The sequence below is a fragment of the Neofelis nebulosa genome, chromosome 10, assembly GCF_028018385.1.
Source record: "Neofelis nebulosa isolate mNeoNeb1 chromosome 10, mNeoNeb1.pri, whole genome shotgun sequence".
Classification (NCBI taxonomy): domain Eukaryota; kingdom Metazoa; phylum Chordata; class Mammalia; order Carnivora; family Felidae; genus Neofelis; species Neofelis nebulosa.
Window position 1 is genome coordinate 113,654,865 of NC_080791.1, and position 27,315 is coordinate 113,682,179.

The 27,315-nt window shown below is 63.3% G+C and overlaps 1 protein-coding gene across 10 annotated transcripts in view; it reads right to left on the reverse strand.

Moving 5' to 3' along the window:
* Window positions 1–27,315, reverse strand: part of KCNQ1 (potassium voltage-gated channel subfamily Q member 1) — a 320,665-nt gene that overhangs the window by 215,354 nt on the left and 77,996 nt on the right. For 8 of the 10 annotated variants that reach the window (XR_009250165.1, XM_058690019.1, XM_058690021.1 and 5 more), the window contains exons 3-10: window positions 25,081–25,207; window positions 24,759–24,837; window positions 24,210–24,306; window positions 23,591–23,731; window positions 15,426–15,536; window positions 14,663–14,758; window positions 12,481–12,603; window positions 11,469–11,613 (exon numbers count right to left, since the gene is read on the reverse strand). Coding sequence is in view for 9 of the 10 variants with exons in the window: in XM_058690019.1 (XP_058546002.1) it covers window positions 11,469–11,613; window positions 12,481–12,603; window positions 14,663–14,758; window positions 15,426–15,536; window positions 23,591–23,731; window positions 24,210–24,306; window positions 24,759–24,837; window positions 25,081–25,207 (919 nt within the window). In the remaining variant the exon portion in view is untranslated. The remainder of the gene's footprint in view (window positions 1–11,468; window positions 11,614–12,480; window positions 12,604–14,662; window positions 14,759–15,425; window positions 15,537–23,590; window positions 23,732–24,209; window positions 24,307–24,758; window positions 24,838–25,080; window positions 25,208–27,315) is intronic. The other 2 variants (XM_058690024.1, XM_058690025.1) reach the window with 1 other exon arrangement.

Here is a 27,315-nt window from a genome sequence, read left to right on the forward strand (position 1 = left end):
GTGACCTGAGCTGAAGTCGGATGCTTAACCGACTGAACCACCCAGGCACCCCTAGAGTGGCGTTTTAAAAAGCAAGTTAGGAAAAAAAAATGTGCCGAACTCATTTTCAAATGTGCGAAAAAAACCACATCGAAAGGAGAGAGGAGAACATCACTAATCCAAGTGCTTGGAGACAACAGTATGTGATCAAACGCCCGTAATCTTGAACGGGAGGAGGCGGGGAATGACAGGAAAACCCTCACCCTCCTCAGCAGGTTTGATGTTACAGCCCAAGGACGAGGCAACCAGAACATCCTGGCTTCTCTGCAGGCTGTGCAGGGCCCAGAGTTTGGTTTCCAGTCATTTCCTCCCCTGGGGAAAAGGGGCTCCTTGGAAAATTGGCCGACTCTGGGGTTGGAGCAGAGGGTGTATGAAATTAGCCTGACTTTTCTTATACCAGAACATAAAGAAATGCTAAAAAAAAAAAAAAAAAAGGGGGGGGGGCACCTGGGTGGCTCATTTAAGTGTCCCACTTCAGCTCAAGTCAGGATCTCGTGGTTTATGGGTTCTAGTCCCGCGCCGGGCTGTGTGCGGATGGCTCGGAGCCTGGAGCTTCTTCACATTCTGTGTCTCCCTCTCTCTCTCTGCCCCTCCCCAGCTCACTCTCTCTCTGTCTCTCTCAAAAATAAACATTTAAGGGGCGCCTGGGTGGCGCAGTCGGTTAAGCGTCCGACTTCAGCCAGGTCACGATCTCGCGGTCCGTGAGTTCGAGCCCCGCGTCAGGCTCTGGGCTGATGGCTCGGAGCCTGGAGCCTGTTTCCGATTCTGTGTCTCCCTCTCTCTCTGCCCCTCCCCCGTTCATGCTGTGTCTCTCTCTGTCCCAAAAATAAATAAAAAACGTTGAAAAAAAAACATTTAAAAAATAAAATAAAATAAAATAAAATAAAATAAAATAAAATAAAATAAAATAAAAAAATAAATAAAAATAAAAAGTTGAACTATCGGGGCACCTGGGTGGCTCAGTCGGTTGAGTGTCTAACTTCAGCTCAGGTCATGATCTCACTGTTTGTGGGTTCGAGCCCCGCGTCGGGCTCTGTGCCGACAGCTCGGAGCCTGGAGCCTGCTTCAGATTCTGTGTCTCCCTCTCTCTCTCTGCCCCTCTCCCGCTCATGCTCTGTCTTTCTCTGTCTCTAAAAATAACATTTAAAAAATGCTAAAAAAAATGTGAGCATGTCCCAAGGACACAGAAGCCAGCTTGAAAAGGCTTCTGCTGGCCAAATCTGGGACAATTTGAATATCAAAATAATTACGGACACTAAAGAATTATAATAAAAAAATCCATGAGCCCATGCATATAGATAATAAGTCCCAGAAACAGACAGATGGGGGAGAAGGGAGGTTTTCCCACAGAACGACCTGGGGATGTCTTCTCTTGGAATAAATACCATTCTGGCTGGAAGGCAGCTCCTAGTACTTCTGTGGGAGGTGTGCTAGAGCTGAGAGGGCATCAGCCACCATAATCAAGACGGTTCCAGAAAATCTCTGCATCTGAGAGACGTTTTAAAATAGGGAACAGGAAGGGCGCCTGGGTGGCTCAGTCGGTTAAGCGACCGGCTTCGGCTCAGGTCATGATCTCACGGTCCGTGGGTTTGAGCCCCATGTTGGGCTCTGTGCTGACAGCTCAGAGCCTGGAGCCTGCTTCGGATTCTGTGTCACCATTTCTGCCCCTCCCCCGCTTGCACTCTGTCTCAAAAATAAAATAAACATTAAAAAAAAAAACTTAAAATAAGGGACCAGATGTGCTCATGGCCTTGCACGATTTCCCTGTCGCTTATCGGTTACAAAGCAAAGTAGGACAAGTCTTCGGCGGGTGATTAAAGTCACACCCCATTTCAGGGCAGAGAGAATCAAATGTCCTGGGGTGGGTCACCCCAAGAAGGACACCATGTCGCTGATGGAATGTTCCAGCTGGAAGGCACAACCTGAATCTAACTACAAGGGAAACATCCTGCAAATCCCCAAGAAGTGGCAGGACTGTGGCCCGCAGAAATGCGAACGCCGTAAAAGGCGGAAACTGGAAATGTTCCAGGTTCAAGAAGGCTCCGGAGACAGGACAGCTGATGGCAACACTCACTGCGAACAGCTATGAAGGGCAGGGTCACGTCCACTGGCACAACGGAACGCAGGTGGGTTTGGAGAGAGGGCTGGACCCACGTTTCATGTGCAGGGCACTGTAAAAGGGGGACTTTTGTTTTTAGGAAAAACACGGCAAACATTTCGGGGCCACGGTCTCCAGAGTGGGCAGCTTACTGTCAAAGGACTCAGAGAACCAGGTACATCAAGATCCCTACAGAAAGGGGTACGAACAGTAAAACGAATGCGGCAAAATGAACCCTGAGGTATCCCCTTGGCCTAGTGGTCTTCAACTGGAAGCGATTTTGCCCAGGGGAGACCTTTCTCTGGTCACCACGCTGGCCCCAGAAGAGGCCAGGGAAGCTGAGCCCTCGACAAAGCACGGTCTGGCCCCCGATGTCACTGGTGCCGCAGGGGAGAAAACCCGCTTCGCTCGGCTGACAAGACAGAGCCCTGCGCGGGTGGCCGGTGATAGACCGCAGGGGTGCCAGGAAGGGAGACCTCGAAAGTGACCCGGCAACGCCCACGATGTTAATAATGCACCTGGGGGCGCCTGGGTGGCGCAGTCGGTTAAGCGTCCGACTTCAGCCAGGTCACGATCTCGCGGTCCGTGAGTTCGAGCCCCGCGTCAGGCTCTGGGCTGATGGCTCGGAGCCTGGAGCCTGTTTCCGATTCTGTGTCTCCCTCTCTCTCTGCCCCTCCCCCATTCATGCTCTGTCTCTCTATGTCCCAAAAATAAATAAAAAACGTTGAAAAAAAATTTTTTAAATAAATAAATAAATAAAAAATAATGCACCTGATCCTGAGTCAGGGGCTGAACTGAGTCCCTGCAACTCACACACTAGCTCTGTCGACCCCAGCACCTCAGACGTTTGGAGAAGGGCCTTAAAGAGGTCAGTTCCGACAAGGCTGCTGGTGTGGATCCCACTGCACTATGGCGGGTGTCCCTATACAGGAAATTTGGACAAACGGGGATGCAGAGGAAGGACAGGGGGAGGTACGTGGCGAGAAGGTGGCCATCGGCAAGCCCAGGAAAGACGACAGCGTGACCCGAAACCTTTCCGCCTCCAGGATGGGCGAGATGCATTTCTGTTGCCCAAGCCACCCAGTCTGCAGTCTTTTGTTATGGAAGTTTCTAGCAAACTAATACATCCTGGAATGAAGGAGAGACTTCAGGCTGCAGGCTGAATGCCCCAGCAAGGAGGTGCACTGTGTGCAGCTGAGCGGGAAAGGCGAGACAGCGTGCCGGACGTGATCCCGTGAGTTCGGAAATCCGTGACGAGCCCGTTTACAGCACGAGCCCTGGGAGGGCAAGACGACCTTAAAAGAAAAACCAGCCCCAGGATCTGTGGGGTGAGAAGCTGGGTGGAGAGTGAGTGGGCGCCCAGGAGAGTGGTTCCGGGTGGGAGGCCAGAGGCACCAGGAAGCTGGCCACACACAGGCCCGGGGCGGGTGGGGGGGGTGGGGCACTCGCGTGTTCTAACTCGCTTGGTCAACACAACAACCCCACAAGGGTCCCCATTTCGCGGATTCAGAAACCGAGGCTGGGAGAAGGCAGTGGCCTGCCCAGGGTCACCCAAGAGAAAACGGCAGAACTTCCTTCGGCCCCAGGAAGGCCGGCCGTCAGGTTGTACTCAGAGCCACTCCCCGAATCTGCCACTCGACTTTTAAGGACAAAACTGTAAAGGAAGGATTTAATTTTCCTGCCACGGAACTTGGCACTAGATTTAAAAATAAAATGCTAGGGGCGCCCAGGTGGCTCAGTTGGTTAAGCATCCGACTCTTGACTTCAGCTCAGGTCATGACCTCACGGTTTGTGAGTTTGAGCCCCACATGGGGCCCTGTGCTGATGGAGCGGAGCCGGCTTGGGATCCTCTCTCTCTCTGCACCCCCCCCCCCCCCCCCGCTCATGCTATCGCTTTCAAAATAAATAAACTTAAAAAATAGTAGTGATAATAAGGGAAGGTGGGACAGATCACAATGATGCTATGGACACATCCACGCGTGTGTGTGCGATCCATCGCAACGTACGTGTTATCTTGTCTGAGTACACAAATAAAACTCTGTTTTACAAACAGAGCATATAACCTTAACAAGTCCAAGGAACATTTACAAAAGCAATGCTTTTATGTTTGCCCTTGGACACAAAGAAAATCTTCACTTAGTAAAAGCAAATACTTCGCAGCCCACGTCCTCTCACTATAAGGCTGTTAAGTTAGAAATAACAGCGATAAAACATGTTCTGCTTCAAAAGCAGGAAAACATTTCTTTAGACCAAAGAGAAAGTCAAAACGTAAAAGCGACCAAGAACGCGACAAAAAGGAACACGTTTCACAGTAAGATGTACGTCACAGCTAACGCTGCCATCAGAGGAAAATATATGTGACTTCTAAAACGCCTCGTAGAAGAGAGACTTTAGATACACTAGGTGCGCGTCTCACTCAAGTTTTTAAAAAAATGAATAATCAGGAAGAGGGGATACATAGATATAAAAGCCCAAGTTGGGGAAATAGAAAACAAAAACAGTGAAATGGTAGTTTTCGGGTAAGAAAGTAAACGTTATATATTATATATATTAAATATTATATTATTATTATAAAGATTAATATAATAGAATATAAATAATACATGTTATAAATATATATGATACATGCTATTGTGTATAAATATGTATAAGATAATGTATAACAAATATTATGTTAAATATATAATTATTATATACATTATATATATATATATATATATATATATATATATATATATATATACATACATAAAGCAGATAAATGTCTCATGAGCTTAGAGGGAAAACAGGCAAAACTCAAAGCTCAGGCAAGAAACAAAGAGCTGACAGAGAAGAACTCAACTCACTAGAAGTAACTTGCCACCAAGAGGCAACATAATTGAAACCCTTGAGGATTAAAGAGCAATGAATAAATTACCTCCAAAGAGGCAGCACATTTATTTAGAACAAATTACCATAAAGCAGACTTTTAAAAAGAAATTAAAGATCTCCTTGAGCACACGTACCGGCCCAGATGGTTTTACAACTTTGCTGCGCTGCTGAGCCCCTGGAGAAGGGGACTCCGGAGCTGTTTTCCAACGGGTGTGGGACGCGCGACAAGGTGGGCGGGTCTCCCCGGTGCAGACACTGCGTCCGCGCCGACGTGGTGGCAGACGGCCTCCTCTTCCGAGCCTGAGGTACAGTCGCCTCCGCGATCAGCCGTCGGGGGAGGGGGGCACGCCGCGGACACGTCTCACGGGTTCAACGCGCACACCGTGCTTCCCGTAAGGGGGTGTCCACCCGCAGGTGTAGACGGTTGGCTACCTTTTGCCGGTTAACGACCGCAGAAATGAGCATCCGGACAACGGGTCGTCTTGCAGACGTGCAACGCAAGTGCGGAATACGTTTCTGGAAGGGTTCAAGGGCGTACACGTCTCAAATTTTCACGGCAGTGGCCGTTTTTGTCTCCGTAGAGCCTCTATCCGTTTATCCGCCCAACGTGGTGACTCAGCTTGAGGGTTCGTGCGTGCTTGGCCCACGAGGCTCCTCACTCTTCAAAGGCTCGATAGATGAATACAGCTCCCGTCGCGTTAATTTACATTTCTGTGATCGCCACTGAGGTTATTGGCATCTGTCCATTGGTAAGAATCTCGGGATTCCTTTTCTCCAGACCTGTTTTTATAGCTTTTACCCTTTTGTCTTCATGACTCACAGAGCTTCCTGGTATCTGGGTGAAATTAGCCCCACGTGTACAATATGAGCCGCGACTATTTTCTCCAGATCATCATTTAAGAAATGGATTGGGATTTTGTTTTTGCTACGCACGATATTTTTATTTTACGTTTTCACTGAAGCATGCCGGACACACAACAAAGTGGCCGTGTTTAGAGCGTGCCGCTCGGTAACTTTTGACACGCGACAACGTCGTCACGATCGAGATCGTGAACATACCCATCGGCCCCAGGTCTCCCTGTGCCCTTCTCCTCCTCCCAACCCAATCGCGCCCGCACACCTGCTGGCCCTGTGGTCCCAGACCAGTCTGCCCTTCCCGGGCCTTCACACAGATGGAATAAGCAACATGTACTCTTTGCTTTTCTTCCTTCCTCTCTTTCTCTCTCTCTTTCTCTTTCTCTCTCCCTGCCCCCCCTTCCCCTTGCTCTTTCTTCCTTCCTTCCTTTCAGTCTGGCTTCTTTCGCTCACCATCATTATTCTGGCATTTATCCAGGCCGGTGTGTATACTCATGGCTCGTCCTTTCTGATTTCTGAGGACTATTTCACTGGGTGGGCTAAACCACGAGGGGTATCTGCACTGTTTCCAGTTTTCAGAAAACACTACGACGGTGATATTCCATGTCCAAGCGTCCGTATACACATCTGCTCTCTGTTCTTTTTTCTCCTGGATGCTCATTCAGGAACGGAATGGCTGGATAATATGCCAGGTGCACACATAATGTTCTCAGAAACTCGCAGCCTGTTCTCTAGAGCAGCTGTGCCGTTCGAGTGTCCAGCGGGAGTGCGTGAAGGGCTCGGTGCTCACGTCCTGGGCAGCACTCGCGTGAGTGATGGAAGCTTCCCTCGTGAAACCACGACACGCGGTAAAACGTTCTTAATTTTAGCCAATATAATCGCGTGGTAACGTCTCATTGTGGTTTTAGTTTGCGCTTCCCTAATAACTGACGGTGCGGAACATATCCTCACGTGCTTATCTGTACATCTTCTTGGGTGAATGTCCAAACCCGGCCTGCTTTTCATATAAATCTTTAAATTTTTTTAGATGTTTATTTATTTATTTTGAGAGCCAGAGCGTGAGCGGGGGAGGGGCAGACAGAGAGGGAGACCCAGAATCCGAAGCGGGCTCCAGGCTCCGAGCCGTCAGCACAGGGCCCGACGCGGGGCTCGAACTCGTCAACCGCGAGCTCGTGACCTGAGCCGAAGTCGGACGCTCCACCGACTGAGCCACCAGGCGCCCCAGGATGCCATGCTTTCGATGTTACCGTAAACACCGTCGACCTCAGATTACGGGCTGCTGGGACACAGGTGTAGCCGTGACGTTTGAGTGTTGACCCGGCTCCACTCACCTGCTCCTTCCCGGCCTGGGCGCCCGGGGTTTCCGCCTCTGGACCGTCTGCCCGGGATTTCTGCTTCTGGACCGTCCTGCAGGCTAGAACCTCAGGTTGAGGCAGAGCAGAACTGATAAGAGCAGGCATCCTCGCCAAGATCCCGACTGCAGGGGGACAGCAGCCCGTCTTTCCTCGCTAAGTGTGTCAGCTGGAGCTGACTCGGGGGTGGTCTTTGCCGAGATCCTCCCTCTCTTCTATCGACAGAGAGCCATTATAATGAATGGCCAACCCGAACCCCGGTGCGGGGGCCAGGACGGGGCCCCAAACGAGGACCTTCTCCTCCAACCCAGGTGAGGCCGCCCTGGAAGCCACAGAAGCCCGGTGCCCGGCCTCATCCTCAGGGTCACAGGGACGGCGCCCAGAGTAACCTGGGGACCCGTTACGGACACGCCCCCGGGCCTCCCTGCACACCCTGGGACCTGAAATCTCAGTGGGGGCAGCCCGGGTCTGTGTTAAAACTCTCCTCGTGATTCGAGGGACCCCCAGGGAAGTTCCAACCCGGAGCGTCACCGCCCAGCCCTCTGCCGTGGAGGAGCTCAGGGCTTCCCTTGCTGGGGACACTCTGTCGCCAGGACGAGGACCTGGATTTCGGCAACGAGTAGACCTGGTTTCGTCAAAGGCCTCTCTCTACGAACTCCCAAATGAGCTCGCTGGAACGAGCAAACGTCTCCTGTGGGCTCCACGGGGGGCGTCCCCGAGGGCCAGGGGTGAAGCCGCCTCTGGAACGGCAGCCGTGTGCGGGCAGCACGGCGTCCGCTCACGCCAGGAGCCACGGTGTGGACTGGATGAGGGACGGCGGGAGGGCGCACTCAAATCACACGCACAAAGCGAGAGAGAAGCCAGCGAGCCAGCCAGCGCACTGGCCAATGCGGAGAAAAAAGAAAATTCGTTGGTGTTGGCCTGTTTTCTCAGAATAAAAGTAAAAAGCCTCCCCCGATACGTGGGGACAGGCTCGTTCGGACAAGAGGCTGGGTTCGCATTGACCCCTCACGGTCGTCTAGAAAACCCCGTGCCTATAAACCCGCACCACAAACGTTCTGCACAGGTTCACGGGGGCACCCTGCGCAAGGGACAGCTTCTCCAGAGAGGCGTCCCCTCAACAGGGCGCACGGGGGGGGCCCACGAGAAGGAGCCCAAGCTTACAGACCCATGAGGAAACAAGCCGTCGTGAGAAAAAGTTGGGGGAGCCACAGGGAGCAGAGTTAGACTCTCCAAGAACCGCGGGCGGTGACGTGACGTCACCCTGGTGATGGAATGAGTGCGTTCACATGACTCGGAAATTCCAAGTTGTAAGTCACGAGGAAGACACAGGCCAAGCAGATGACGCCCTCACCCGCGGAGGCGCAGAAGTAACGGAAACTAACATCTTGGCGGGTGGATTAACCCGTGGGTTAGACACAGCTGCGCAGTTAGCAAACTGGAAGGAAGCTGCTAGAATGCAGTGCAGGGAGACTGAGCAGGAAAATACCAGAGACGGCCCGGGAGGCCAGGACGCGGGGGTCAGGCAGGCGTTTCGGGGGCAGGTCAGAGCATTTAGGGAAGGCGGTAACCTGTGACGGGACTGTGCTAACTTTCCACACCGGATGAAAGACACAAACCCGCAGGTTTATCACAGCAGGACGAACAGAGATAATCCACCGCCCTGGGTCACCGTCCCGGAACCACCCAGCACCGACGTCCAAGGGAAGGCCCTCGAAGTCTCCAGAGGGGGCCGGGCCACTCCCGAGGACGGCCGCACAGCTGGACAACACGCCTGCCGAGCGTTCACAGAGAATACGCATCTCAACCCGGAACCTTCCCCCAGCTAGACCCCCATCCGACAGCAAAGTCGGAACACGGAGGCTCGGGGCAAAGACCGGGTTGACCCCCAACAGACCGTCACTGAAGGAACTGCCGAAGGGCCTTCAGGAAGAAGGATGTTAAACCCTGAGACGGAATCCAGCGGATCTGCTGGTAAATATCGGCAAGTGTCCACGAACCCAACAAGCGACGGATTCAGGGGATCCACAAGCAAGACACGGGGCAGGGGCGGCGTGTGAGGGGGGTGGGGTGGGATCCGGAGCGCGGGGCCCATAGTCCCCGTGAGGGCCGCCACCCGAGGGGAGGGCGACAGGCCAGGCCCGGTGGGTGGGGCCGCAGACTGCGTCCCCCGAATCGGGCCCGTGAGCGGCAGGCCCCACGCAGGCTGGGGACTCGGCGGCTCTGACCACCTTGAGATGGAAGTGAGGGTGCCCCCAGCGCCTCACGGCCCGCCTGCCCTCAGGGGTCGCCCCCAGGCTGCCCGGGTCTACGGGAGCTCCTCCCGCTGGCCTTGACTCCTCTGACCCCCAGCCCCACAGCCACCACGTCACTCCAGGCGCTGGCCTGGCCCGAGGCTTGTCCTGCCCTGTCCCCATCCGTGCCATTCCTGGGCGAGCCTCAGAGGGCACAAGGCTGCCCGCAGCCACGCCTGCCCCGTGGGCTCTCAGCACCCGTCCGACACCCGCAGGCTCCTGGGCACCTCTCCCGTCTTAGGAAGGAGGGTCAGCACGGCAGGAGCCCACGTGGGCCTCTCCACAGGAGGGAGGCCCCACACCCACCCCACCTGAGGAGTGCAGGTGGCGGGCGACGACGTGATCCCGCCCGGAAGCGTGGCTGCTCCCCCACGGCAACTCCATCACAGCCGCTGATCCTTCCTCCCCCTCCCCGGCCAGCTGTACTCAGCATTAACACCACCTCCTCCAGGAAGCCTGCGGGCCCAACCAGGCCGAGCCGGGTGCTCGTGCCCCAGACGCCCGCGTGTCTTCCTGCCTGATGCCAAGGCCCGCCTCGCCCCGGGGCCTCATCCTCACGCGCACGGAGCAGGGTCCTGACGACCAGGACAGCGTGAGCAGCCGGGGGCTGGAACCTGCACGAGAAATGCGGACGGGAGCCTGGAGGGCGGGGTGTGCAGGGGTGCGGCACGAGGCTCGGGCGCCAGGCCTCGGTGCGGCCGGTGTGTGTGTGGGGGGGTACTCAGCGTGGCTGCTTGTGCCCTGCCATGTGGGGGCTGGGGCTGCGGGCCCTGGCCGGGATGAGGCCCCCTCTCCCCTGACCAGGGCTCTCGAGAGCCCCGGGTACCGCCCGTAGGCTGGGGGCCACTCGGGGCCCACAGCGGAGGCCCCGGAAACACAGCGGCTCCGGGCTGGGCTGACTCGTGCTGGCGGGAAAGGAAGACTCCCTGCGAAAGCACCCCACAAAGGGTGCCTGACTGTCCCTGCACTCGTGCCTCATTAACATTCTGCAGGCGGCACTGGGTACTTAATAACAGCAAGCAGGCTGAATGGACGGTTCCACACTCAGCAAACAGCACGAGAGGCTTCTACCCACCCCGACCTGCCCATTAGCATTTGCAGAGAGCCCCCATTTGCATCGCGACAATGGTCCTGCCCCTGAATCCGGAGTTGGGGGGGCCGCCGGGCACTCATTGGCACAATTGTTCCTTGTGCCCACTCCGGGGGGCGGCGGGGAGCGCGTCCCGGGGGCTCACCAGCGATGTGGCCAAATTCAGGCCAGAGCGGAATCCCAACAGCCTGCGACGGGGCCACGGTGGCCCGGTGCCCGGCGGGGTGGGCGCCCCCGCCCGGTCCACCGACAGCCCCAAGGAGCAGGCAGCAGCCGCAGCCCTTTTCCGGAACACTTTCTGCCCTTCTTCCAGGGGACTGTGACCAAATGCAGGAGGAAACACCGGGGGTCAGCCGCCCGAGAACCAAGCACTTGGCGGGCCAGGCGCCCGTAAGCACAAAGGGTCAGGAACAATATACGCTTGTCCCCCTTCTGCCACGTCTAAGACAGTGACACTGCCCTCCCGACTGCCAATGTGCTAGCACGTTCTGGTGGGTGCCGGGAAGAGGTCCAAGGAGGGAGAGACCCACACGGCGGTGACGCACGAGCAGAGGCACACGGTGTCGAGGACAGACGCGGGCACGCAGCGCTGGCTCGGGACGCCCGCCCCCCCCCCCCCCACCAAGACCGGGGGGTCCGCACGCATGGGCCACCTCCCTTCTGCCCGGCATGGGGCACTGGCCGCACAGTGGGACCGAGGCGGGGCCCGGCACCCGCAGCCCAGAGTCTGCAACAGAGCCGGAGGAAGGGTCCCTCCGGGGTGGGGTCTGTGGGGGGAGGGCAGGGCCTTGGCGGGCGGACGCCAGGTCAGTGGGAGCTGAGCGCCCATCCCCGTCCCCACACCGCCACCCTGGGCGAAGGCTCCTCACCAGAGCTGTCGCAGCTGTCCACGGAGAAGTGGTCTGGCCTCCGCTTTTCTGACACAGGCTCGCATGTGATGTGGGGGACCGTGAGCGTCTTCTCTCCGGGACTCACCCCATTGTCCTTGTCCAGTTTGAACTTCTTCTTCTTTACCTAAGACCACGAGCAGTAAGCTGGCGCTTCCCGGGGGTCCCCAGCCCCAGAACCCCTCAGCAGCCCCCAAGGGCACCAGCCAGGGAGCCAGGCCTCAGGGCCAGCAGACGGGGTGCTGTGGGGGGCTCGGCACAGGCGCTGCCTGGGGGCTCGGGCTGAAGGGGCCGGCGGACGGGAAACCGGACAGGTAAACATACAAGCGGGCACGTGGGGACCAGGGCTGTGGCCACCGGGAGTTCCGGCACGCGGTGGGGGCCATCGGGGGGACAGGCTGGGGCCGGCAAAGGTGACGTGGAGGAGGAGGTGTGGGAGCCGGTGAGGGTGTTTGGCAAGGGAACAGCGAGTGCAGAGGCGTCAGGGGCGGCTGGCAACGGGAGGCCTGGGTGCCCCCCTCAGTCCCCACACTGGCCCCATCGTGACGCTCTTGCTCAGAGCCTGCCCGAGCCCCCTGCACCACGACCCGAAGACCGACTTCCCCGAGCTGGGGAGAGACCTCCGTCCTGACCAGCACCCGCTGTCCCCGGCACAGAAAGCCTGACATCAGGGCCCTCTCAAGAGCCTTGTTCCCAACCTCTGGCCAGAACCCAGCCCGTCCTGTTCCCGGGGGCGCCCCCTGTGGGCCTCCCATAGTCCTGGCCTGGGAGCACCAGCCCTACGTGGCCCCGAGCCAGGGGGACCCCCAGGTGGCAGGACCCACCACAGGCGCCCACCCCCAGGGCCCAGAGTGGCACCAGTGTCCTGATGTGGCGCCACTGAAATGCCAGGGCCGAACCCCGGCCAGCAGCCGTGGCCCCCAGGGCCTCCCCACCCCCCACCCCACCCCCCGCTCATGAGGGATCCCTGCAGGAGGCAGGTGGGGGCTGTTACCATGACGGACTTCTTGGGCTTGGGGCTGGGGGACAGCAGGGTGTGGCTCCGGGTGGGTTTCCGGACGTAGATGTTCCAGGTGGAGGACTCGGGGTTCTCAGCTGCATAGCACCTCCACGCCGTCTGAACAAGTGCAGGGGAGACGCGGTCAGCCGCCGGGCCCGCCCGCACCCTGGCCTGCGTGCCAGCCCCCCACCTCCCGGGGCTGCTCCCGCGCCAGGCGGCTCACAGCCTAACCCACGGGCCGGTACCCATGGCTCGGGCGCCACGGAGGCCCCACCCGCAGACGCAGACACCCTTCGGCTGCCTCTCCTCCGGGCACGCACGGCGGGTGCAGGGACGGACACAGACACTGAGGACACCCGGGGCCTGTGGGACACCAGGCAGGGGGGCAGGGGGGCAGGGGGTGTGGGGGGGCGGGCCCCTCCCAGAGGCCCACATATGGGGTCCCGGAGCCCGGGCACGGCCTGCCGCCGTGGGGAGCCCTGGACCCACATCCTAGAGAGATGCCCGTGGCGACCGCCACACAGGAATGACCCAGAGGAGGGGACACCACTGCACGGGATCCGAGTGGAGGACATGCCATGTCCGGGTAGGCAGCAGGGGACAGACAGGGGAGCTGGCAGGGTTCGTGGGAGGCCGTGACACCACCCAGGATGGGGACCTGGACAGACACAGCAGCCCTCCCTGCCCGGGACGCTCAGGGGACGGCCACAGGCCTGGCCCCTCCACGGCCACGTGCCACCTCTGTGTCCCACCATCCCCACAAACGTAAGGCCGCCGCCTGCTTCCCGCCCGGGTCCGGTCCGCGTTCCCTCCTCTGGGCCCCAGTCCTGCCGTGGCGGACGTGTCCGCACCCCTCGAGCTCAGCACCCGAGCCCGGGCTTCACAGGGGTGCTCACCCCCGAGCACCGGCTCCGCCAGGACCCCGCCGTGCTCCCCTCCCGCCGGCAGCCTGCCCACGGCGGCCCGGGCTGGTTTTACGGGCCTGATTTATGGTCTCCCCGAAAGGAGAAGCTGTGGGCCGTAAAACCAGGCCTGAGGGGGCCCGGCCCCTCGGCTTTATGGCTGCGGCTGCTATTTCCTTCCCGTCCAGGTCCACCGTCCAGGCCCCAGACGGTGGGTTCCGGAAGGGTCCGGAAGGGCTTCAGAGGAATGAGGGGGCGCCCCTGGCTGAGCGAAACCTGGTGGCTGCTGCCTGTGCAGGGGGCCCTGCCCGGGGCGGATGGCGAAGGAGACCAGGGCCCCGGGGGTGACCCCAGGACCGTCCCTGAGGGGCATTCGGCACTGGGTGTGGCTGAGGTCCCCACATGTACGGCTGGACACCCACAGGGCCTGTGCCCCAGGACCCCCGCCAAGCCGCTCCCCGGGCGAGACCTGAGCCCGCTCATCCCTGCTCTGCCCCCGGGCAGGGGCCGGTAACCGTCTGGGACCCAGTTTTCGGCCTAAGTCTTTGTTCCGCTAAATTAAGAGCCAGCCGTCCTCTGGTGTATCTGGGAGCCTGGGGTCACAGAACTGAGCATCCAGGGGCTCCAGGCCACCCTCCTTCCGCCGCCGCTCTTAGCCTCTGTCTCTTCCAGCACCCAGGCCTTGTCACAGTGGCCTCTGGGTCCCCGTTGGGTACTGAGGGGCCTGTGAACCCAGAGTGTGGCTGTGCTGTCGGCTCGCCAGGCCTCACCTGCTGTCACCTGGGAGTCCCTAGCCCCGTGGGATGTGGGGAATACCCTGGAGGTACCCGTGCTGCACAAGCAGGGCCCTAGACCCTTGGGGTTTCCCTCCCAGACTCGCCCTGTGCCGAGCAGGGGGGTGACCACGAAAGGAGGCCACTGTGGCTGGAAGGTGAGGGGCCCACAGCAAGTTCACCCCAACCCGGGACGGGCCAGGGCACATCCCTGTCCCCTGGCCCGCCCCCCCCAGGACCCACTCTTCCAACAGGACCTCCAGGGAGGGAGGTGGGCGCCCCGCATTCCCGTGCCCACCCTGTCGGCATCGCCCACGCTTCCCAGAAGGCCCGAGCGTGTCTGTGTGGTAGCACGGGCTCATCTGTGTTCCAGAGGGACCCGTAGCAAGAAGGTCTCGTGAGCTTTGTGGCCGAGGGTAGTTCCTGGTTCCCAGAAGGGACGCCAGCCTGCACTTAACCCGCCGATGCCAGGCCGGACGTTAAGGACGGGAGGCACGTCACCTGAATGAGAGAGGCTGCAGCCGGGATCTGCCTGTTGAAGTGTTTCTGCCTCTGTTTCTGCTGGACCTTCAGGGCGAAGCCGGAGCCGAGAATCCCCTGGGAAGGAGCAGAGACGGGGGCTCGCGTCCACGCAGGCAGCCACCACCCGGCCCGGCCTGTGGGGCACAGGTGCTGGGGACACGGGGCAGCACCGGGGCGCTGGCTCGGGCAGGAGGCGGCCCCCTCCCCAGGATCGCCAACGGGATGGATGGGGCCGGCTCGTCAGGGAGGGAGCTCTCCGTCCACACAGGGGATCAATCACGCACACACATAGATGCACACGTGCTCCGTGTGACACACGCAGGGGACCACAGAGCACACACACAACCCACGCACGCTCACCACACACAGCAGGTGCCCCAAACACATGTGACACGCACACCTCCACGCGCTCGGGGAGCTAGAAGGTGTGGCCCTCGTGATCTGTGATTGCTCGGAAGGACATGGGTCAAAGCGGGGCCCAGGCCACCGCGCAAGGGAACCAGCGCCCCCACCAGGCGCACAGACTCCGCCTCTGCCCTCGCCTGGAGGCTGCTGTCGGTGTCTCCCCGAGACCCCTTGGACCGAATGCGCCGGCCGCGCCCCACCGGCCTCCACCCACACCTGCTGCAAAGCACCCTCCAGGAGCAGCGGGGGCAGGGGACTCCCAGGGGCCTCTGTGAGTGGGCTTGCTCTCGGGGGGACCCTGCCCGCCCGGGAGCCCGGAGGAGGCGGCAGCACCTACCGCCGGGAGCGCGAAGAAGGATATGGCAAACACAGAGAAGCAGGAGGCAATGGTCTTCCCGACCCACGTCTGGGGCACCTTGTCCCCGTAGCCGATGGTGGTGACCGTGACCTGCGGGAGGTGCAGGGGGGCGGCGGTCAGGCCCAGAGCCTCGGGACGGGTGACCGTCGGGCCCGAACCCACCACTCTGCCGACACAGACGCGGAGCTCCAGCCGCCACCACCGGGACGGCCGAGGCTCAGACCATGCCGGCGCGAGCCCTGCAGACGGCCGGGGTCCCCCAGACCCGGTGCCTCACGGGAAGCGGGTCCCCGGGCGTGCGCAGGGGGCCTGCCACCAGACGCACGGCCAGGGGGCCCGCCCCACGGGAGGGCCTGCCCCAGCCCGCAGGAGTCCGCCCCCCGGGCCACCGACGTCGCCGTGCCGCAGCCCCCGGGAGGCCGGAAGTGCGCACTGAGGCTGGTCCTGCACCAGGAGCCCGGACGGGGATGATGCTTCGCTTCCTGACGCCGCCCCGGGCGCCAGATGTTCCAGTCGCCCTTCTTCCGAGAGGACCAGACGCAGCTCGAGCCTTCTTCTCGGTGGGGGAGCCGACCGGCAGAGCCTGCGGTGGGCCCACAGGCCCAGGGCCGCCCCCGCCCCCGCCCCCGCCCCCCAGGCTTGCGTCCTGCTTGCCTCTGAGGTTTGTCCCCTGGGGCCTCCGGAGTGAGCCTGAATAGACATCCTGCAGGACGTGAGCACGCGCCCTGGCTGCCCCGCCTGCCTGGCGTCTGGGGCCTGGGGCCGCCCGTGGGCTTTGCAGGAGCCTGGCCCGGGGACCTGGGGCCTCACACCCGCACGGCACGGCACGGCACGGCACGGCAGCAGGCTCGGTGGCCCAGAGTGGCCACGTGGCCTTCTGCCTTTGAGGTCCTCCTGTGCCGGCCCTGTGGTCACGGCCAGTCCGTTCTGGGAAGCCCGGCCTCTCCCCTCTGGAGCCTCCAGGCCAGGCCCAGGGCAGGACCAGGAAGGTCTGGGCGGGGCCTTCACTTGACATCCTGCCCGGAGGAGTCCCAGAGGAAGGCGGGACGCAGGGCCGGTGCCCCGGAGGCCCGTTTAACAGACTCCGACAGAGAGCAAGGCCCAGGCGGGAAGTGGCGAGGTCCGCCTCATCGCCGTCCGTCCCGGGACCCCGGTGGGTGCCTTCCACCAGCCACGGGGCACGGAAGGAGGAACCCAGGGGCCACAGGCAGGCAGGGACACATGTGTCCTCTCGCAGCAAGAGGGGCCACGGCGCAGGAGGCCCGGTGGCACCAGCGAGCGCATCAGCACGCGGCGGGTCCAGACAAGCACTGGGCGTCCACGAAGGGGCCGGCCGCTGTGGAGCCTGGCCCAGGGCGCCTGCCGTGGTCCTGGGCCTCCTGCGACGTCACCGTCCCTCAAAACCACACATCTTGCCGCGAGCACCAAGCGCACTGAGCTGCCTACCGCCCGGCCCCTCGAAGGGACCAGCCGAGCCCGTGGAGGTGGGTGCGTGCCCACAAACGTGCCCCCCACACAGGCGGCACAGCACACACGCGTGCGAGCATCTCACGCACGCTCGGAAGGAGCGAGGGCACGTAAGGAGGGGCCGGCGCCCACGCCGAGCCCTCCACGCTCCGGGACTTGCACGCGGGCCGCGCACGCCTGGGCCTCGGCGTGGGTACCGGCGGGGCGGAGCCAGGGGCAAGCCTGACAGTCAGCTGGCAGGTACGGGGGCCGCCCCTCGGCTGCGGGCCGTCCTCCCCGGAAGGCCTGCGCCCCATGTGTGAGGCCTGGCCCACAGCTGCCTGCGCCGAGGGCCCGGGTGCTCGGAGCGAAGGCAGAGCTGGGGCTGCGGACGGGGTGAGGTCTGTCTGCTGGGGGAGAGGGTCTCCGGGGACCCTGCCCCACTAGCCCCCAGGGCCGTCCAGGCCGCCCCTGCCCTGTCCCCCCACGCCCGCACCCCGCAGGGCGGCCCCCTCGTGCCATTCCCTGGCCCTGCGCCGTCTGGGGTGCTGGGGCTCCTGGGGACCGGCCGGCCGGCGGAGATCAGGAGTGCCCGACCGGGCATCCCCCACCCTGGGGAGGGCACACGCCTCTCAGACCCCATCACAGACTTGCTTTGTCAAGTTAACGACGTCCTTCGGCTCTTGGAGGAAACGGCCCATCCCCACAGAGCTGTTTGTTTTTCCCCGAATTCAGAGACACGGGCAGCTGCGGGAGGGTACTAACTGCCCAGCGCTTGCCACGCACCCCTGACCGGGGCGCGCCAGGGGCAGATGTGCACGCCCGGGCCCGCAAACGTGGGGGGACCCAGCATGACCGCTGGGGACAGGGCCGTGTGGCCCCGGGGACAGGCCTGTGGGGGCAGGGGACCGAGCTGTCCCCGGCCTCTGGAAGCCGCCGCGGGGGCGCGTGCTGGCCTCTGTGTCTCTGCTCACACGTGGAGACACCTGGAAGCCTCCCCTCACACACACTCCGCCCTGGCGCGGGAGGCCCTGTGGGCCCCCAGCGAGACGGGAGGGCCAGCCCAGAAACCCCCGATCTGCCGGGGAGGCGGGTGGCCCGCGGCCACCCCACGGGCCTTGCCCGCCGGAGACGTCATGGCTGTCCGTCCGCGAGCAGGCGTGAGGACCACGCTGGCGGGTACACTCAGGGGCTCGCACCGCTGGCCGACTGTGACAGTGTCGTGAGGTAGGGGCCATCTTACCGAGGGGGAGACTGAGGCCGAGAGGGCAGTCACGGTGCGCGAGGCCTCACCTCTGGTAAGTGACTGAGCGGGCACGTTCCCACGACCCCGGGAAGGCTGCAGAGCAAACCCCGGGCCGGACGCTGTGCCACCAGCCTGCCCCGAGGAGGCTGCAAGGACACGGCCGGGGTCGGGAGAGTCACAGACCGAGTGGGGGGCCGGGTGGATGGCGGGACACCTCGGGCAGCAGGCTTCTCGGGCGCTTGTCTTGAGGGTGCGCCCGGCACCAGCCCCTGTGGGGCCCCAGCCCGGCTGGCGGGAAGCGGTCGTGGAGGGGACAGACGCATGCGGGGGCCAGGGAACCACCCGGCCAGGCTTCCTTTCCGTGGGAAGGACTCAATAAACAAACCCAGACCCACGCAGATCAGAGCCTCTCAGTGAGCGTATCTTCCCCTTCACGGAAACCCTGGCGCTCCGGGCCACAGACACATCTGCTGCCCTCCTGGGCTTGCAGCCCCCGCGGAGAGCCCCACGTCAGCCCTCGGAGCCACTCTGCGGCCCCTCCATCTTATGGACGGGGAAACTGAGGACCGGACCAGTCACGTGCTCGCTGGCCCCGGACCCAGTTCGTCGGTGCAGCTGAGGAGGCATCTGTGCGCTCCGTGGCCCGCCCTCCTTGTCTCCGCCACCAGGCCCGATGAAGGGCGTCATTCATTCCCGAGCCCCTTCCCTGCGGTGGGACTGGCCCAGGGCCTGGGATGGGGATCAGAAGCGTGGGGGTCCTTGGGGTTCCGGGAGGCCAAAACACATGCACGGAAAGGGGCCATCCTGTGAGGAAGGTGCTGGAGGTGGGGAGCCGGTCAGGGGCGGAGCAGGACTCTCAAAGGCAGAAGGACTAAGGGGTGTGACTGGGGCATCACGGCAGCCATGAACACCGTAGCGTGAGTTAGCTTGCTAAGGGTCTGTCGCAAGCGTCTGCCTTTGGGGGAAGCCCAGAGAACACGGGCTGGTGACAGGCCCCCACAATGTGCAGCCCGCCTCCGCTGCCTCCTCGCCGGGCGCCTGGGGCCCCAGGGGCCCCAGACCTCCCGTGTCCTCGCTGATTTGGCTTCTCCCACAGTTTGTGGCCAGAGGCCCGCATTTTGTACCCAGTTTGCAGATGGGCTCACGGAGGTTGGGCGACCTGTACCAGGACGCACACGCGGTCAGCCGTGCGGCTGAGATGCAGTTCCACGTGTGGCTCTGCCCCCCGCTCCTGACCACGGCTTCCTGTTTTCCTGTCTCCTGAGGCTGACCACGTGTCTCTCCCTGGGGCCGAAGCTGGAAAGCTCCTACCCTCACTGACATGAGCTGAACCCCCCGCCCCAAGAAGAGATCGATTCCGTGTACCACCCTCACTGGGCCTACCAGGTCACGTGAGGACTCCTCCCCAGGGATCAGCCAGTGCACAGCGAGTACAAGAAGATGTGCTCACCCTGCGCACTCCTACGCATCCTGCAAAACCCACTGTCCGGGTCCTTCCCTGGGGAAGGCTCCCAGAGCCCACCACGCTCACCCCTACCTGATGTCTAACGGGCACAAGTCTGTGCCTGGGGTCCCGCGGACCTCGCTTCCCAGCTGCACGGCACCCTCAGGCTTTGCGGAGAGCTCCAGCAGAGAACGAGGCCTGGAACGGGTGGGGTCTGAGTGCTGGGCTGGGGGCCTGGCCTGCCACCCTGGGGGGCCCAGGGCCTCGGTTTTTCCAGCTTCAGATGAGGTGCACGTGGACGTCTCGGGGGGGAGGGGGGTCCTGTCCTCACGCAGGCCCTTCCTCAGCCCCCAGACCCCTGTGACCTCACACCACCAGGATGTAGGAGCCCCGGAGCCCGGACCCCTCTGAAGCCGCCAGCTGCCGAGAGTGGCAAGGGTCGGGCTGAAACGCAGGGACGGGCTTCCAGCGTTTTTGCGCTAAATTCTAAATTTAGACGCGGGGGGTAAACAGAGCCCAGCAGCCTCCCGATTTTAGAGACCCCCGGGCGCTAAACAGAGGAGCCCGTGTTTGCAAAAACGGCTTTTCCCTCCACTCAAACTTTAACACAAACAAACGCATTTTGTTCCAAGGGCACAGAAAAAGGTCTTAAATCCTCCCCAAACACCTCAGCAGCCAGGCACGGGGCGCCACACCTGGGGGAAGAGGGGGCTTGCACACCAGAGCCGGGCGTCCCCACCCGGCGTGGGGGCACGGGGGGGGGCGGGGGAGACACGCAGCCTTTGAGCTGCCACCCTCGCTGGACAACCTAGGGACTGGGGCTGGGGGAGGCGAGGGGACTTCTCGTGAAGTCTGGCCGGCACACGGCGGTCCCGGGCTGCGGAATAGCATCCCCCCAACGTTCGTGTCCGCGAGACCCTAGGAATGGGAGTGCCTTGGGAAACAGGGCCTCTGTCGAGGTGGTCACGTTAAGATCCCGAGCTGAGATCGTCCTGCTTCATTCATCCAGGCAGTTCCCAAGCCAACGACAAGTGTCCTTACAAGAGGCAGGAGATGCGGCCACCAGCGCGGGGACGCCCGAACCCCCCGGAAACTAGCACGGGCAGGAAGGACCCTCCCCGAGAGCCTCCGTGGCGGGCGCAGCCCTGCCCAGGCTTTGATCTCGGACTTCTGGTCTCCAGACTGGGGGAGGACACGTCTCTCACGCTTTGAGCGCCCCGGTCTGTGGGACTTGGTTACAGCCGCCCCGGGAGCCTGGTACAGCCACTGTCCTCGGGGCCACGGACGGAACCGCTCCACGGGCCCGTCCGTGCTTCGTTCGTACCACGGACACCGCTGGACCTCCGTGCTGAGGACACCCGGGGCCGCCCGCGTGGCACCCACAGCCCTTCTCCCACCCACCCGCCGGACTCCCGCGGCCCAGACGCCCCCTCACGGGCTCTGGCCCGCGACACGCTGAGAAGCGGGTCTGGCTTCTGGCCAGCCCCCGGCCCGGCCGTGGGGAGTGAGGTGGACCCGGTGTGGGGACCGGAACCCCCCCCCCCCCCGCCCCAGCACGGCCAGCAGCCTTCGCCCTCCCCCCTCCGCCCCCCCGGGGTGGCCCCTGGTGGCACCCCCTCCTCTGCCCGTCCCGGACAGGGCGCCTCGGGGCCGGGCCGGCGCCCCCCACCCCACCGGAGAGGCGAGCGGGGCCGGGCCTCGGGAGCGGGTCGGGAGCGACTGCCGGGCGCAGTCACAGGCCGCCACACTGGCTTCAAAGCCCCAGTCGGGGCCGGCCCCGTCTCGCTTTCCTTGAGCTCTGTTTGTCCGCGACGCGCCAGGAACACAGCCCATAACTCAAGGCTCGGGGGCCGCTCCCGCCCGGACAGCTGCAGGGGCAGCCGCGGCGATGAATGGGAGCCGTTTGCCCCGGAGCCCCCGGGGGGCGGGGGGCCCGGGGCGGCCCAGAGGCGCAGGGCCCGGCGGGAACAATGGCCGGGCCAGGGCCCGCGGTGGCCGAGGCTGGGGCTGCAGCTGACGGCGAGGGCTGGGGCACCGGTGCCAAGCTGGGCACAAAGGGGCCGTTTTCCCGGCCGGCGGGCGGATGTTTGCACAGGTGTGGGAGTGGGGGCGCTGCTCCGCCGAGGGCGGGGGGCAGGGGAGCAGCCTCGGCGGCCCCGGGAAGGCGGGGAGGCCGGTGCCAAGGCTGGGCACCGCTTATCAGCCGGGCCCCGGGCGCTCACCCACACACCTCCTCCTGGCTCCGGACAGCCTGTGCCCGCACGGGGCCCGGCACCGGGACCCGCCCCTCCCCGCCCCTCCCCGCCCCCAGACCTGCCGGGGCCCGCCTCGCCTGGGCCTACGGGGGCACGGGCAGACGGAGGCCTGAACCCGGGCTTTCCTCAGCCCTGAGTCGGGTCCCTCGAGTGGCCTGGCACGCTGGAAGCTTCCAGAAAACACACAGACTCGCCCACATCGGGAGCCCCCTCTGTGTGCTCGGCCTCACGGGCGTGGAACACGGACACGGCAGGGGCATGTGTCCGCCCGGGGCGGGGGGGGGGGGGGGGGGGGCGCCGGGTGGCTTCCTGCCGCACCTGGACAGACTGGGATGGGCCTCCTTTCTGGAGGACGGCGGGGAGCCCCAGGGGAGAGCAAGGCCCGCTTTTTCCGGAAGGAAGAGGCTGGGGACAGACACGGCCAGGGCCGGGGACGGCCTGGCCCCGAGGCGTCACCACACCCCGTGAAGGCCAGGACCCTCTCCTCAGCCCCTCCCCAATCAGCCCGGACATCGGCCGCCCCACCCCCAGCTCCAAGGGGCTCCCCTCCCCACACAGCCGCACTCAGCCTGAAGCAGGGGCCGGTGTCCACTGTGGTCTCCCTGACCCCCCGCTCCTGGCCCCGTGGGAGGCCCTCCCGGGGCACTGGCTGCTCACACCCCAGAGTACTTTGAAGGAGGGAGCACCGTACCCCACGGAAAGCTGGGGAGTGTGGGGGCCCGGCCCGTGGCCCACGCCCCTGTCTCTCCCCACAGCACGTGTCTGCCCCGGGCCGCCTCGGGGCCTTGTGCGTGCTGATCCCGGGCCCGGGTCCACCTGCAGTCAAGTGCCTGGAACCCCCCTCCCCTCGAAGCCAGGCTGTGGGTGGAGGGTGTGGTCAGGGGCGCCCTTCATGCCCTGAACAGTCTCTCCACGGCCCACACGGCGAGGACACGGCGAGGACGCGGCCAGGACTCAGGGCGCACGTGGCTGGCTGAGGCCTCACCTGGCTGTCCACAGCAATGACTGGTCCTCAGCGGAATGTCCCCCTGGCCCCCTGCAAGGCTGACCCGCCAGGACCCCTGCCCGCCCCCCGCCCCGTGGGGCCCTCTCCCTTGTGACCGCCTCTCCTGCAGCCTCGCAGCCCAGGGAGCCGAGAGCTGCCCAGCCCAGCAGGGCCACTTACAGGTGGAACTGGGGCACCGGGCCCTGTCCTCGGTGCACCCAAGGAGCCCACCTCCACAGCCAGGAGAGCCTGGGGGCCCCGTGGGGAGGGAACCGGCACCTCTCCGGGCCGGGCCCAGCTACGGCACCCGCAGGCAGGCCTGGTGCCCGGCCAGAACAGGGGACCACTTCTTTCTCGGGAGGTCCCCCCGCCCTCACGTCACGGTGCTTGTTTGCCGCTTAACGTGGCGCTCCTTGGTGCAGGGATAGTCCTGGGGCCAGCGCAAACCCTCCCAGACGGCCGGGCACACGTCTGACCCCGCCCCCCTCCCCCCACCAGGGTGAAGGGCAGCAGAGGGCCCGGCCTGGCTGGGGGCAGCGGCTCCCAGCCCCGGCACGTGCCCGGAGACGAAGGGTCGGCTGTGGGTCCCCCCCCCCCCCCCCGCCCTCGGAGCGAGGGCCCCCGCGCTGCCAGCTCCCGGCGCAAACCTTCCCGGGGGCACCCTTCCCCACGTTCGCGTGAGGAGCCCGTGGCCCGAGCCCGCCGTGCCCTCGGCCCCCGTGGTGGCTTCCCGCCCCTCCGCTGCCCGGGACGCCTGTCTCTACTTACCACCCCCCACCACAGGGCATCCGCGTAGCTGCCAAACTCCACTTGACCCGACTCGTTCACGGCGTCCTTCTCGGCCAGGTACACGAAGTACGAGGAGAAGATGAGACCCAGGAAGCCGATGTACAGGGTGGTGATGAGCTCCTGGGGGCAGTGCGGGCACAGGGGTGCGGGTCAGCGGAGCACTCACGGCCGCCCAGGCCTCTGTGACCTTCCCGGCAGGCGGCACGGGCCGGGGGCCTGCCCGGTGCGAGCTCGGCCTGTCCCAGACGGTTCCACGTGGGTCCCGCGTGGTCCACATGCCCACGCGGGGCCCATCTCCACCCGTCTCCCCACTGGCCAGGGTCGGGCCCCGGCCGCCGCCTGGACAGACAGGCCGGCTTACACAGGCTCGCCGGCCACCCGGCTCTGCCCCGAGACCCGTGGTGACGCGCCCGTCTTCGGTTGGGGGACTGTTCCCGCCTGCCGCTTTCAGATTCTCTCTCCACCCTGCACGTCTGTCCCTAGCTCTGCCCCCAGCCTCTTGTCCCCAGCTGGAAGGAACGCGGGCACATGGTCCGCCCGGCCGGCCAGGATGCGGGCACCACAGCCGGGACCCCCGCGCCCCAGCCAGACCACCCACCTGGCGATGGATGAAGACCACAGAACCCAGCAGCCTCCAGGTGCCTCCCTGGCGATCCACGTGCAGCATCCTCAGGATCTGGAGGAAGCGGATGCCCCTGCGGGGGAGACACCTCTGTGCCCCTGCCCCCGACTCACCGGCCCAGGCGCCTCGCAACAGCCCCGGGCCCCCGCTCGGCCCCTCAAAGCCTGGCTCTGGGTCTGCCCGCTCACCGCCGTGCCAGCCTCCCCGCCCCCCCCTCAAGCACAGGGTCAGGGCTGGGGGGGGGGGCACGCCAGGCCCCAGCGGGACCTGTCCACCTCCAAATCCCTTTGGTCCCCAGACCACCTTCTGGGCACGGCCCTGGGATCACCCCGGTTTACAGATGGGCAAACTGAGGCCCCCAGATGGGGGAGGCCACAGCCCCAGGCCCAGAGGTGCTCTCGCTGGCTCTCAAACCCGGGCGGCCGACCTCGCTGTGGCGCCTGAGCGCGTGCCCCCACCCAGACCCAGCACGCTGCCCCGCGGCCCTCGCACCCCCAGCCGGGAGAGCTTGTGGCCCAGGTGTACCTGATGGCCGAGGTGGCGAACACCTGCCCTTTGGAGCCCACGCAGAGGACAACCATGGAGGCCAGGACCACGATGAGGTCTGGGGGGGGGAAGGGCGGCGTGTCAACAGCCAGACCGCTGGCTCGGGGGAAGGGGCCTGGCGGTCAGGGGGACAGGGCCACTCGGACGGACGGGAGAGCGGCCCTCTGTCTCAGGCACACGGGCCCACCCGGCCCACCTCCCAGCCCCGCTCCCAGGCTGCCGGGTCCCCCTTTCTGGGGAGGGTGTCAGCCCGCGCCCCGAAACCTCACGCGAAGCTCCCCTGGGTGCAGGCACAACTCACCGATGATGGAGATGGGCTTCCGGGCGAAGCGCAGCCGCCCCCAGACACCCACGTACTTGCTGCGGCAGCCTGCCGACCAGAGGCGGACCACGTACTCCGTCCCAAAGAACACCACCAGCACAATCTCCTGCGGGGCAGAGGGGCGTGAGCCGGGGCCTCCGCCCAGAGACCCCCAAGAGCGGCCGGCCCGGGTCCTGGCCTGGGTCTGGGGGGGGGGGGGGGCGGGAAGCACGCAGCCCACCGGGACGGGCCAGTGGCCCAAGGCCGGACCCACCCCCCCCAGCAGACACCTGCTGCTCTTCAGACCGGGGCCCAGCCAGGCCACATCCACACCCGGGCTCAGCAACGGCTCAGGTCTCGCGTCCTCGCCTGGCCCTGAGGCACGTGACGACCTAGGCTCGTGTCCTCCAGCCGCACTCGTTTAAGCCACCGAGCCCCCAGAGCTCAGGCCGTGCATCCTGATTTGCGCGTCAGAGAGCATCCATCCTCGTGAGATGGTCCCTCGTTCACCTCACAGCCACCACGCCACCAAGGACACAGCATCCGGGGACACTTGTCAGCTCTGCCGGGGCCCGGGGGCCGGAGCGCCCCAGGGTAGGGGAGGGAGGTGGGTGGCAGGAGGAGGAGGAGGAGGAGGAGGGGGAGGAGGAGGAGGAGGGGGAGGAGGAGGAGGGGGAGGAGGAGGGGGAGGAGGAGGGCAGAGGCCTCGAGGACACCTCTGGCGGAGCTGCTCCACGGCCAGGGCTCAGTCTGCAGTCAGCGTACCTCGAGGAGGGGACGCCAGGACCCCGAGGGCTAACACCCAGGCTACCGAGGACGGGTGAGGGGCGGGTGGCTAGGCGGACAAGCGAAGAGAGACGGTACGAAAACCAAGTTCAAAGGGAAACAAACGACAATGTAGTGAAACGGACAGATGGATGAGGAGGGGCGGGAAATCCTGACAGATCCAGAACTAGCGAGGAGACCGAACCGGTGAGCACAAGTCTCCCAACAAAGACAAGCCGTGGACCCGACGGCTTCGCGGGTGAAACCTACCAAACATCTGGAGAAGAAGTAACCCCGATCGTTCCCAAGTTTTTCCAAAACACCGAAGAGGAGAACACTTCCTGACTTGTCCTGCGAGGCCAGAATGAAGCCAGACAAAGACGCTACACGTAAGGAAAGAGGAGCCCAGATCGGCCTCCGTTGTGAGCAGCGGTGCAGAAACGCCCGAGAAAATACGAGCAGCCGGCTCAGTAGCCTGTCGGAAAGATCACACGCTGTGACCGAATGGAACTGACGTCGGAAGGGGGGCCCGGCGTACGGAGACCGATCAGTTACAACCCGTCACGTCAACAGAACGGGGTAAAAACGCACGACCTGAGTCGCTGCGAGAAAAGCATGTGACAGAATTGCCCACCTTTTCCTGTTAAAACCAGTGAAATCAGGAACGCAGGGATAGTGCCTGCACGTAACAAAAGCCACACCTGCAAACCCCACAGCACACACTACATCGACGGGAGCTTTTCCTTCGCCACATTCGACGCTGTGCTAAACGACGCAGCCAGAGCGGCTGGGCGCGGAAGAGAGATAAAAGCCATCGCAATCGGAAAGGACAAGCAAAACCATCTCTGCTCGCAGGGGATGTGAACTGACGTGTGGAAAACTGCAAAGATCCCACACGCACACACAGCACGCCGGGTAGATCGCTGCAGAACTCAGCAAGGCGGGCGCGAGTCAAGAAGCGCGAAGCAACGGCCTTTCTGTGTCGCTTGTACCGTTTCCACCAACCGCGAACGATCTTTGAAAGAAACGGCTAAAACAATTCCGTTTACAGGGGCATCAGAAGGAATCCGGTAGTTGTGAGTTAACAAAGGAGGCAAAAGCCGGGTGCGGCGAAACCTGGAAATATCATGCCAAGAAACGAGAGGAGGGAGGCACAGCCCCCGTCCTGGACCGCAGAGAAGCTGCCGGCACCAGAGTGACGTAGAGATTCAGCGCTGTCCCCCCAAGCCCTGATGGGGGCCATCTGTACGAGGGAATATCACTCAGCCTTATAGAGGAAGGAGGTTCCGACACCTGCCCCAGCAGGGATGGGCCCTGGGGTGGCCCAAAAACCTGCCCCTCGGAGCCCACGCGGAGGACAACCGTGGAGGCCAGGACCACGATGGGGCCCGGGGGGAAGGCGTGGCGTGTCCGCGGCCAGACCGCCGGCTCAGGGGAAGGAGCCGGACAAAGACTGCAATGCTGATCCTC